This window comes from Bombus impatiens, unplaced genomic scaffold (assembly GCF_000188095.3).
Source record: "Bombus impatiens unplaced genomic scaffold, BIMP_2.2 scf_0463, whole genome shotgun sequence".
Lineage (NCBI taxonomy): Eukaryota > Metazoa > Arthropoda > Insecta > Hymenoptera > Apidae > Bombus > Bombus impatiens.
This window is the reverse complement of record NT_176882.1, coordinates 836,807-850,325: the sequence shown is the minus strand read 5'-3', so window position 1 is coordinate 850,325 and position 13,519 is coordinate 836,807. Positions and strand designations below refer to the sequence as shown.

Sequence of the window (13,519 nt, the reverse complement as noted above, 5' to 3'; positions counted from 1 at the left end):
GTACACGCGCCTGTTCCCTTCATATGCATACGAGTTGTTTCATAATACGATCAAGGTTCTCCAGGTTATAACGTACTGGAACACGCCAGATTATCATCATCGAATTCGAAAGAACGTCCGCAGCAAAAGTACCGTTGACGTCCCATTCGAATTTTGTCGTATACCGTTGGAATATCGTCGTGACAGGCGTTTAAGATTTGTTCATATCGGTCAAGCAAAATTACAAGCAATTCGGAATGACTCTTGACCAATTCGGGCTTGTTAAACGTTATTTGGACCAGTCGTGTTACTTAAATTTAAGCTCGTGTTCGTATGATTCGAGTAATTTGGACGCAAGCTCGAATTGAAGGAACGAAACAACTCTTACAATCGTTTTTTAAAACGTCGTGTGGATCCATTGCGGCATGAGAGAGACGTTATACAATACGTTCGGATGTCTCCAAAAATGTTGACGATGATCATGCTGACGATGATAAGAGCTCGATATAAGGCAATGGATTTCGCGGAGCAAAGAGTCGAGAACGGCCGTGATCGATAGAGCAAACGGCTAATAATTCGCTGAACGATTCGCGCGAATAACAATTCCACCTTCCACGAAGTAGATTTTAATTTGGGAAAAATGGCAGATGATGCTAATAGATCGGATGTTCTTCCGTCTTAACTCTCTTCGCGTGACGCGGATGTGATGAGATTTTGCGTCAAAAATTTATAGTTAATTGAACGAAACGACTAAGCTGAATTGCGACGTGCAACGACGCGACGTTAATTAGAGTTTTTATCGGTGCCTGGCCTTCATTTATAGAAGCTGAAAACGCTGAAAAAACAGCTCGCTCGGACGAATAGCATCGGGAAAGATTCAAATCGTTGCAAATGTTCGCGTTAATTTGCATCTTCAACCTCGTCACGTTTTGTATTCCGATGTCGTTAACTTGGCTTGAAACTAGGTCACGTCGCAATGTTCAACCGAAACGAACGTTCCTCGGATGAAATAAATTTATTCGTGAGTTCTTTGTTTCAGCGCTGTCGTGCTTTGATATTGAGACTTCAATGCCATTTTGCTAATTTTCCTATTTTTGCTACTTCTTCTTCAAAGCATTTCAATATCTTCGTCCGACATATGAAATGCAAAGTTCGAAATATAAAATTAAAAATTGAAAGGTTCGAAAGAAATACGATGCTTATTCGCGTTTGTCTTTCTCCAGAAGACCAAACGACCACCGCAGCATCTTTTAATTTCGTTTAATAGAATTCAACGCTTTTAAACAAAATATTCGCCATACCACCATACCTCAACTTGGAAATGTCAAATCTTGAAATTTAGAGACTAAAAGATAGAAATCCAAATGTAGAAATTTTGAAATTAAAAATTCTCACCCGCAGGTGCAGAGTTCGCAGATGCATTGCTCCTTCAGAGGGATCTTGGACAGTATGTAGTTGGGTAGTTTTTCGGGCTGAACATCGTCCTCCTCGAGGGAGTCAGGCGTCTGATCTCCTCTCTTCGGCTTGTCATCAAATCTCTCCGGTTTATCCTCCGGTCGGCTCGGTTTTCCAGCGGCTGGCCTTTCATCGGGTTTCCCAGGTCCCTTTGGTTGCTCATCGGGTTGCGTCGGTTTGCTGGCGCCTGGCACCGTTTCATCGGCACGTGGTACCTTGCCAGGTCTTTCCTCGGGGCGACTTGGTTTCCCTGCCGCGGGCACTGGTTTTCTTGTCGGGGATACATAGTCACGAACTTTTCCTGGAGTCTGTGGCCTGGCGCCAGTATATCTGGAACCAAATATTTGGAAAGTTTAACAAGTTTCACTTTGCTATTTTGCGAGGAAATTTCAAACTTTCATTTGTCTCTTTCTTGACAAATTTAATTGGAAAAGAAGAGTTGGCCACGAGGTTACGAAATTGTCATATTTTGTATCGACTTTAAAGAAAATTCTAATCAAAGAAGCAATACATAGTGGAAGTTGAATGGAAGAAAAATTTAAATGTGAAAAATGTATAAAATGCATATAATACAGAAAAATATACGAAAGTGAAGTATTTCATTTAATATTTAAACGATGAAAAACGTCTCTATCATTAGCTTCTATTTCTTCACTGGTACGAATAAAAATCTGAATTTGCGTAAACGTACGTAGTTCAACTAAATACGCTCAAAGAAATACGTTTCTTCGTTTATACGCAATCTAAAAAGCGATATGTATAATATCGATTTTGGGAAGTGTCCTATGAGCAATTCGTCGTTTTGCGCCAAGTTCCCCCGATCTGCTCCCTATAAAACAGCCAAGTATACACTCGAGCTGGCAATTTATAGAATACTCGAAGCTTCTACGCTGCTCGACTTTAATTAAAATCAGTTTGAAATTTCAATATTTGCCAAGCCAACGTCGTTTTCTATGCCTATCGACTGCTTCGAGTCGATGCTGCCCCAGCACCCTCAAAAGACGAAGCAATTTCAACACGCTCGAATAACCTATTTTCTAGCTAACTTCTAAATCTGTATACCAACCTTTCCCCGGGACTCTGTTCTCGTTGCGGAGGTCGGCTCGGCTTCCCAGCTGCTGGAATCGGTTTTGGTCGATCGTCTTCCCGCAGTCCAGGGATTCCTCGCGGATAACCAGGTCGTTCCGGCGATCCTTTCTGCGGAGTATCAGCTGGAGATTTGGGAGTCGAGGTGGTGAATCTGTCGAACCTGGTGTCATCAACGACATCCCGCGCTACCATACTAGTCACCTGCTCGTTGTCGATGAATTCGGTCGTTGACTTGGTGACATCTCTCTGCAAGCACGTTAGAACGGATCACGTTAGAGAGGGTTACAAAACGAAACGCGTGAGATTAAGTCTTTAACGTAACGCGAGACGAGTTAACTCGTCATCTCTTGGATACATGATCTCTTGGATGCAGCAACTTCTTTATTCATACACAGGCTCGTAAACGTACTCGAACGGTTTCACGCAAAACTTTTATGAACATATTATGTACGTCATACGATACCTTTTAGAGTTTCGTTAGTGTCGTAACGAGACACGAGCGTCGCGATTCTATTAGTAAAATTTCAAACTAGTCTGAAAATGAATATGCACAGACGACGTTTTAGCCATGGCAGGTTTCTTATCAAGCGTACACGTTATAGCAACCTGGCAAAACATACGGCAACGATATTTTCTGTTTACTGTTACACCGGTCAAGATGATAACACAGTTTCATCGTAAACACGATTCAGTGGATGCCGAAGAGGCGTTCAACGGATCCAGCAGAACACGCGCAGCTGGTTTTAGAATCGCGGTCCCTCGAATATGTCTTCGTGGTTCACCGAGAAGAGTACTCACTGTGTCGTCGTCGGAGAAAGGTCGATGAAGTTAGAAACGTTATTAGCGAGAGCTGACGTTGAATTCAATTAATTCAAGTGGCTGTGTGCAGTTAATATAACCATAGATGACTCTCTGCGAGAAGATTATACCAGGAAGTCACCTAGTCTGCCTGTGTTCGCCAAGCGAAGGTAAATTAGAGCGTATCGTAATGTTATTAGTCTGAGTGTCACTCTATCTAATGGGTAGTCCATTTCAAACTTAACGGAATACACGAACTTCTAAAGTTAAATTGCATAATGTTTTTAAACGCGTACGAACATTTATGAATCTTGAGCGGTTCCGTTGCTTTTAGCCTGGAACAGCCTCGGAAGCTAAATAAATTTCCCCGGAGCAATTTCGTTGCGCTTTGTCAAGGAACTCGGCCCTTCGTCACGCGTCTTCGACGCTGCAAACAATTACCGGAGGATTCCGCTAATCAAAACGGTTATCACCTTACTAATTACAACTACTTTCACGGCTGGCTCAAAGCAACCGCGTTATTCGCCAAATGGATCGTAGCGACTGTTCTCTCGCGCTATCTTTTGTCGCGCTAATATCTCGCTTAATCATTAACTATTTTACGACGATCATCACAACAGCATTTCACAGAGAATTCACGATAATGACAACGAAAGGAACATTCGCTTGATGTTAATCGCTGTTTTGATTGAAATTTCACAGCATGTTTAGAACAGGACACAGCATGGTATCATAATGTTATCCTCAGGATTAAGGATTGGACGTGATACCAACGACAGAACGAACGCACGAAGTAGAAAATTGTTGGACTTGAGAGTACCGAAGGTAAACACGAAATTTTTTAGACTTTCGAACTTTTCCATTTCTATAAACGTTTCACATAGCAACAGTTCTCAAACTATAAACTAAACGACACGGGCTTTGCACTTGGAATTAAACAAGAACTTTTGTACTTTGAGATATTTGAACTTTAAGAACTCTACGAAACGCTAGAACTTTAGAACTCTGTACTAGTCGAGCGTTACACATATTAAGTATTAACAAATTTAATTCGTTTGTTAAATATCCGGCTTCGCGAACCGTGTAGAAGTCTTAACGCACCGAAGATAGAATTAACAGGGTAGCAATTAATTCACACGTAACGGAAAATCGCTACGTTATTTGATCACGATTGAAGATTCACGACACGAAGAGCACCTTGTTCGACCGATATCTACGATTTATGCAGCTGAAGTACGTTCGTTTGGATTCGCTGGAACGTAACCTTTTGTTTGACTTCCGCCCCGCACCGATCATTTCCGATTAAATAAACGAATCGCGATTTAAACCGATGTTATACCAGAACGCTGTCGATCTTTTTGTAGGACTTTTAACGACGTTAACGAAACGAGTTTGTAAATTATCGTTTCTATCTCTTTTTCTCTTTCGCTTCAGCGTGGACCAAACGTTTGCACAGAATGATATTTGTTGGATAGGCTAAGGATAGAGTCATTCGAGTTAAAAGAATATTTGAAGTAGGCTAAGTAATTTGTAAATTGCGAAATTTGATTATGAGGAATTCTGAACGATTTACATTTGTAAAAGGACTATTTAACTCGTTATTAGTGACGTGATAAACGATGAAATATGTCCTGTAACAGGCAGCTCAGCGACCCTTCCCTTTCTACGAGCAATTCCTATTCATCGAAAGACAAGTTTGTTCAACTAATGTTAATAATCTCAGTTGTGACTATCGCAATTCAATAGCATACGTGTACTAGTTTATTTCAGCAAGTTATTTCGCCGTTCATTCTATTAATTCATATACCTATGAGCCGTTTATTCTAAAAGCGATGTAAGTCCATTTTCCTTTGTCGTGAAATACCAATGTGTTTGCGTTTCCATTGAGTGAAAGATCCTGATCTACTTACGTTGCCTAGTTTCCTACGGTGTTTCGATAGATGTAAATTCATCGTAAAAATTCTCTTCTCAAGATAAATAAATAATAAATACCTTCTCCCTGATTCGAAACAACTTTATCATAGGATTATTCGACTTATCTTCTCATTTTTCCTTTTTTTTTTTTTTGTTTATTTCTTCTTATTGCACCTAAGGTAGATATTTTTCCATTCTTTGCTTATTACGTCAAATGGTGTTTCGCAATATATCACAAAATTTGATTATTCTATGCAAAGTTTACGATTGAGTTTTAAGATGTTGATAGTTCGATTATTCAAATAACTATATCTTATCGTGGACCCTACACTGTTTGAAACATGCAGCGACTGCGACATAACAAATGGTATCTGGTCGTTTCCTCAGAGACGAGGCAGATTGAGGGAACGAAAGATGAAAATCGCAGAGGAAGAAGTGATAATTGAAAGTCAGACGGTCACGGTTTATGACGCGATTTCGCAGTAGGTTGGGCGGAAATCGATAATAGGAATGCCAGCTCGTATTCTATTCCATTGTTCGTTAAATACCGACATTAAACGAACTGCAAAATACCATAGTTATGTACTTAGATTAAAAATGACGACGTGACGACGCTTACCTAAACGGAATTCAGGTAACGCGAGAACGGAACAGATGGCGTTTATGCACACGTCTGCATCGTATCGCATAGCCCGAGCTACTTTTGTACCCTGCACCTACTTCTTCGAGGATTCGGTTTCCTCGTTCATAGACATCGAAGGTGTCCTTATAACAGCTGAATAGCCAGGCGCGCGTGAAATGCTCCAAAACAGATTTACGTTTCAAGCATTTGCACGCTGAAATTCCGTTCTTGACGAAATCTCTTCCTGGAAGATATTGGAGGAAATTAGAGTACCGAAACTACAGTATTGAAATCGTTTAACGTTTTAGCAGTCAAAATCATAGAGGATATCGATTAATCGATGAAAATTTTACATTCCTACGAGATAACGAGAATGTTTTGTAAAAACAACTACAAATGTATAATTTTGTGAAAATAAGTTGCGAAGGTTGTAGAAGGAACGTGATAAATTAAGAATCACGTGTTGAAACTGACAATCCTTTGGGTTAGATTAAATTAAAAAGTTTTTAGTAAATTAAAAGCAAAGTTGAGGGAAGGTTATGTTACTAAGGTTTCAACTAAAAAGTCAAATAGAATTACCACAAATAGCCGCTGTCTAAATAACACGAAGAAAAAGTTAGAATGAATTTCGACAGAGCAGTCTTACGGTAGAATTACTTGGAAACGAAAAATTGTTCACGAATTTTCAGCAAACGCTCGGCGCTACGAAAGCCGGCATTGTTCAAGGGTATGCTGTATAATTAGTTCTCGAACCAATTGTCGTCGATTCCACAGCGTTAGAGGTATTCTGCCATTATTCGGTGACACAACGGAGGTCACACATAACCTGGAGGATCGTGTATCGACCTCCGTGTGCACGACGCACGACAAGCTCGCCAAAATCGCTCGTTGAATTATTTAATGCCACGCAACGAACAATCGCGCGTTCGGCGAAATTCACGGGAATGGCTATCGCCTTTCACCATCCATGCCATCGAAAACGATTCAACCTAACAAACAGGACAACCTAATTATCTGAAAAATGAAAAATCCTCGTTGAGAAGTAAACGATATATTTACGATAAGTATGAACGTGTTGCATTCGTATGAAATTTTCTGTCCCTAAGACAGATTTCCACAATCAAGCATTTTCTTCTTAATTGCGTGACTATTGTACAGTCGAAGATATAAATACGTAGCCGACAGCCTCTGTAGCTTTGAAATAGCTTCACGTATACCTCTTTTCGGTTCGTTAGCGTTGATCATTGTACTTGGCAGGCACGTTCGTTCGGCTTAACGTTGTAATTCGATAACAAGGCAAGTAACATTCGCTAATAACGTAAAGCGGTCCCTGTGTGCCACTTTTCGACCGTAGGTTCGTAACAAAAAGAACTTTTGTCGTTTATCGAGTCAATTTTCAACGATTTTCATAGGGGAGCCCTGAACGACCCGCACGATAATCATCGTCATCATTCTATTCGTTCTAATCATTGTGACGAACGATCGTGTAATTAAATAAAACACGAACAACAAACGCGTACACTGGCTAATCGTGTAGCTATATGATGGAATTAAGAAATTAACAAAAACAGAAGTTAAATCAGTTTGGATTTTCGGAGGCTCGTGACGAGTTTTCCTGTCGAAAGCTCTTTGCAACTTTCCAGATAGTAACGTGTTAAGCGAACGAGTACAGCGTGAAGCAAACTCGTAGCAACAGCACGAGTCGAGGGAACACGATTATGCGAGTTTGTGTATACGCCAACTAAAGCGTGCCTGGATGTAGGCAAAATACACCACACCGTCAGCGGCTGTTTGCACATTGAACAATCGAAAACAGGGCTCCTTGCACCTACTTCCAGAAGGACACCTGTCGTCACGCGACGAGAAATTCTGTACCATGTTTGAGATGAACACTAGGTTATTTCCAGAGCCAAGATACAGCGATTACGTGTAAAATATTCAGGATATACTCTCGATAATTTTCAACGAACGAAACGAATTTCTACGTAGATCCGACTTCTTCAGGTATGTTCATAAGAATGCGACATTTCACAAAAATCAGCCGGTCTACTTATTACAATTACCGAATCTAGTCGTCGTCGAACATTACCAATTGTATCGTGAAATGGCAATCTTCCATGCACGAAACATAACTAGTGACAAAATTAGACGAAAAACAACAATACGTTGGAGCAGTTCTTAATACCAGACGTTAAGAATACAATGAAACTGTTCGACTCTTTGCTTATCAAGCTCTTTGCTTATTGCGGAGTCAATTTATTTGCTAAGATCTTTCGTCACGGCGTACACAACAAACAAATTTGATAAGAAATAGAAAACAGATCACCGTTAGAAGGTTTCGAAAATTCTACTGTCGTTTACAGTAGCTCGAGTGCGGTATTCTTGATCTGTAATACACCAAAAGATAATCGACTCAGACAAATCTATCCTGCAAGTATTATTAATAATACCTCGACATGTGGTCGCGTAAATTTCCTAACAGATCGAATGACCATGGTCTACGATAGAGAATATCGTTGCTCTAATGTAGTTTCTTAGGTGGTCCGAAAAAGCCCATTTATAGCGACGCGGATCGTTCCATGATGAAAAAGAAAGCCGAAGGCTCGAAATTGGCGTCATTAAATCGGTCAGAGTCAGAGCGGAGCGTGCATGCAATTAACTCCAGTGTTCTCGTTAAAGACGCTCAAAGAGTCCGGTTTCGATTGTTACGTTAATTGGATGGAAAAGAAAATAAAAGGTTCGCCGTGAGCGGCGGTTGAATTTCGCTCGGCGTATGTATACCTGTTGAATTTACCCTGCTTGCCGCCACGATGGAAGAAATTGATATTCACAGGGATATGCGTGTATGTATGTGTGTGTGTGTGAAGAGAGAACCGAGTGCCAAGTATTTCATCGACCACCACGAGACCTCGAAACCGATGTCACGGCTACCAAACGAATCAACGCTATCGATAGAATCTATCTCCACGTAACTAGACTTCCATATCGATTATTCTATGAACCATAAAGCGATATACAGTGTGGCTGACGGAAGTATTTGAACGCCCATAGAATATTTTTATGTAAATAGATAAATACAAATTTGAAAGATTAAATGGGATCTGTAAATTCATTTGTAACAGGATCTTGTACAAATTATTATTACCTAGCAATATTTTTAAGATTATCTTGTGACTATATCGTCCTGTCAATCTCGAAAAATTTAATCCTGTTGCAATCCCCGAACATTTATATCTCAATCTCGCTATCATTTTGGCAAAAATAAAGAAAAGATTTTCTACGTTTCTACGTCAAAATTGAAAAGAGAAATTTTATGCGTACGGTAATAATTTTGTTATATCTTCGTCGAACTTAAGATATGGTTTAACGTTAGAAAGATGGAAAAATTACGAGATATCATGACTGAAAGACGACAGAGATCGCTACTATTTATTTATGTTATATAAGGTATTTTCGTGACCTGTGTCTATTTGCAGCACATCTGTTTTGATATCCAACTTTATCAGTATAATCATAGTAATCACATGTCATTATCTGCTAATGAAGTTACAAGAAGTTTAGTACTATACGCATAATGTATCCATAAAAGTTTTCTATAATAAGACGTTCAATTGCTTTCGTGGATCGTTATATTTCGTTTAATCCGAAAACCATTCTAAACGTTCTTCTGCACGGCGCACGAAAAATTTCATCGAAAAATACGGTGTTTTACGAAAAATCAGGTCGATAAGACGATCCAAAATAAGATTCTCTTTATCGTCTTGCTGAAGACTGGAGATTGCGCGTTCACAAAGTTTCAATCCACTTTGCCAAGATCAGTTTCGTCAGCTTTTTCTCTCGTAGCGAGAATTTCTCGCATCGCATGCAAACTACAGGCCGTTTTTTAATTTTCGATACTTTCTAACCTTTTTGTTTCCCTTCTTTTTCTTTTAACGCGTGTTTCTAATCGAAGATCAACCATCATATTATAGTGTATTACTCATACACCGTGAGCTTAGATTGGCGGTATGGTATAAGTGAAATGAGAGAAATTCTATGGCTCAAAATAAGACAAAAATTAGGAATAACGAAATTACATGTACATATCGTGTGTATTATATAAAATATTTTGAAATTTCATTAACACTGTAGCGAGACACGACTTTCGTGATCATATGGATCAAATTCGAAATTAATCTGAAAATAAATGCAGCAGCTACAAGTTACAAGACTAAAAGCAAAAAATTAGTATACGGCTATTTCAAACGTAACAATTTGTATTAAAAATGGACCCACTGAATATCGAAGCACGTACTAAATATAATGTAGCTTCTACCTATATTCTCAAACTTCTTTCAAGCTTTATCGTATTCGTGATAATTATTGGGTTTCGTTAGAGTGCGAGTGGAATTTCAAAATGTTTCTTATAACGCATGTTATTATACAATTATAATATATATAATATAATCATAGTTCGTAATATTATATTATTGCTCTCATCATCATAGTTGAAATCTATCTCGAAATAATTAAATATAATTAACGCTATAAGTAGTCTCATTAAATACATCGACGTTAATTAATGTAACTGTTAATTTACTTAAGTATGTATGTAAATTTTACGGACTCTATGTTATAGTAACGAATATCTAATCTTGTAACTCTCATTTCTCTTATCTCAACATTTATTTTATGTTTTCAGGTACAGAACTATTCGATTTATTTTAAACTTCGTTAATATAATTATGACACTCGGATCTCAGTACTAATGAAATTAAAAATTATTTTACGTAACATGCATAACATATTGATAAAATAGTTTCGTCAGCTTCTGTACATCACGAAGCAAATTAGATCTAGGCTTTTTAAACAAAAATCATATATTTCTCTCCACGAATGAATGTTGCTGCACGCGTGAATACCGATTACGTGAAATAAATGAAAAACATAAAAATAATCGAAGAGTACAACATGATTTTACTTGATGCCTGAAAGGATATCTTTATGTGCTGTTACACGATGCAAATGGACGTTTTCAAATCTAACGATCTGTGCACGATGTTTGCATTTAGTGGCGCGAATGCTCATAAATTTTATAGCTAGATTCTCATTTGATAATGTGTTACTAAAAAACTGGCATTATCAACCTAAGCAAGGTTACACGAGCAGGTACGGGATATGTTCTTGGAATTCCATTCGTTATACGCAGGCTAGAGCTCGTAAACGATGACATCATTCACGTTTGGGCATTGATAATTCAACGCAATCGAAATGTTCTGCTTCGATTATACAGGAATGTTGTTAAGCACTGGTGAATACGTTACTTATCTGTCTATGCGTAAAATGTTGAATCATGTGACAGGCGATCATGACTATTCAATATAGAAGCAAGTAAGAAGAACTGAGATGATTGTGGCGTGAAATACAATTGGTTCCGCGTTTAACGGCCGATGACATCACTTCCAAAGTTGGTCATTGTGTTTCACGGTGATTGTTTGTTACGTATCGCGTGTGTTCGTCAAAGGCTATCGCAGGTGATTAAGATACACGCGATCACAATGTATAATGTACATTAACGTTCAAAAGTATTCGGATTCTTCGGTCATTACGAAGAAAGCGGAAAAACACACGTTCAGTTTCAACATCAAATAATTCAGAAATACGATCCATTGACAATATATTGAATGTTAAAACAGTTCCCCTATAATAAAAAACCAAATCGAGAAATGTCATCCCTGCGAAGACTATCATCTTCGTATTGAACTTGGTCCCATTATTAATCGCAATCGTTTTCATAACATGTAACAACTGTGTTGTTCGTTGGAGGCGCTCGAGGAAAGGAACGAAACGCGAGACGAAGGAACCGGGTCAAAGGTTGGCAAACCAGTTAAACGACGAGCGTGACGAATTGACGGACAGATCGAGGTTCGCAAACGTGGAACTCGGTCGGTCGATCAGAGTTTAAAACGAAGCGAAAATCGAGATGAGATCACTTCCAAACTTGGCCACGTTCGATACCAATTATTATCGCTTTACATATGCTCGATTGAAGTCGATAGCAGGTGATTGCAATTGCGTGCACGCGGCATACGTCACTTGATATTCCGTTGCCTCTTATTAGCCAAATGCACGAACAGATATATTCATACTCGTTTCATCGCGGTATTACTCGATTGAGTTAATAACTGTTTACTGCCGTGGAGTTTGAAATTGTCGTGTTGTGAACGTAACTCGCCTCGGGGATTGCAGCGCTTGAAAGTGCTCCGAGCAAGAAAATCATTATGCGGCTGGTTCCTGCATCAGGCTAAACGTTCACCAGCCCGCGAACGGAAATATTTACGGTGTGTCGCGAATGTCGCAATGAAAACGAAATCACGGTGTTTCGATTAAGTGCTGTCGGTGGAAGAAGTGAGGCTGTAAAATTGATTGAGCGTTCAAATTTACGTCATTTAAGACAGATAGAAAATATTCTAACAATTATAGAAATTATTAGGCTGATTTCACATTTGACCGATATCATACGGTGGTCATACGTCATTACGACTTTAATAAAATTTCAGAAAGTTTCGTATAACGTATATAACATATTCGTAAAAATTTTACATGGTATATCATGTATATAGTAAAATATATTATTGCCATGTTTTTTAATAGATAATTTAAATTTATAATTTAGTAATTCTATAAAAAGATAGTTAACGTTATTTCTAGCTACAAATTGATCATTAGTTTAGACACTTCGGTGCAATTCACGTACTATAAATTCACCCAAGTGTTCGAATATGTTCAAGTACATACTACATTAACCAGATGACGAAATAAACGATTAGTCGGAACGCCGAAACAGTTGTTCATTTTCATTAGAAAATGTTATTTAGTAATGAGTTGGACTACGTGTCGTGAGATAAAGTAAATCGTATATCGCGTCGTGCAAGTCGTTCGACGCTGTTATTGGTGTTAATTGAAACGCAAGCAAGATTTATCGGCAAAGACGTAAATGTTTTCGACGCGTTCCGTGATTGCAGAGGACGCTGTATAACGTGGTACTATAATTAGTCATGAGGAGAGACACTGCATGAAACATAGATACAATTCTTTTTTCCATATTTTTTAACACTGCAACTGTCCTTCAAGACAGAACAGCCTTTTGCATGTATGTCGAGGAATATCGATAACATAAAATGAAACAAGCACGTTACTGTAAACCAGCGCATATCGTCTTACGAAAGAAGAATCGTTATGAAACATCGTGAATACGAAGCATCGCGATATTTTGGCAATTGGAATTGTAAAAAGAGTTTCAACTTTTTCGCATTGCAGATTGACCCTGTATCAAGCATTCTCCTCGTTCTCCATGTTTCTCTCGGTGGTTCTGCTGGATCGCTAGGTTACGTCAACTTTATTTTTAACCGAATAACGCGCGAGAACCTACGACCTTCGCCTGGTTTGGAAGTGAAAGTACTCGACGAACTTCTTCCGCGACTGTCTTTGTATTTATTTTATTTCCCTTGAAAGATCGGTAACTTGATTATATCATTGGCTACACTGTGCTGAACTCACGCATTCTACTGATATTTATTTACAGAGAAAACTCAGCCAATAAAATTCTTTTCCTATTCGTGAACTTCAGTACTTGAAAGAACTCGAAAGATCCTCCTTCTTACCGTTATCCTTCCTTATTTG

General features: G+C 38.7%; 1 protein-coding gene and 1 long non-coding RNA gene across 4 annotated transcripts in view; one reads left to right on the top strand and one right to left on the bottom strand.

Moving 5' to 3' along the window:
- LOC100747732 (titin) overlaps positions 1–13,519 on the bottom strand; it is a 47,675-nt gene that overhangs the window by 19,441 nt on the left and 14,715 nt on the right. For all 3 annotated transcript variants that reach the window (XM_012387232.3, XM_012387231.3, XM_012387230.3), the window contains exons 2-3: positions 2,501–2,769; positions 1,375–1,764 (exon numbers count right to left, since the gene is read on the bottom strand). In XM_012387232.3, coding sequence (XP_012242655.1) covers positions 1,375–1,764; positions 2,501–2,715 — 605 coding nt within the window. In that variant the 5' untranslated portion in view covers positions 2,716–2,769. The remainder of the gene's footprint in view (positions 1–1,374; positions 1,765–2,500; positions 2,770–13,519) is intronic.
- LOC112213071 lies at positions 12,460–13,460 on the top strand. Its single transcript, XR_002946951.2, has 2 exons — positions 12,460–13,085; positions 13,157–13,460. It is a non-coding gene; the product is annotated as an uncharacterized LOC112213071 (long non-coding RNA).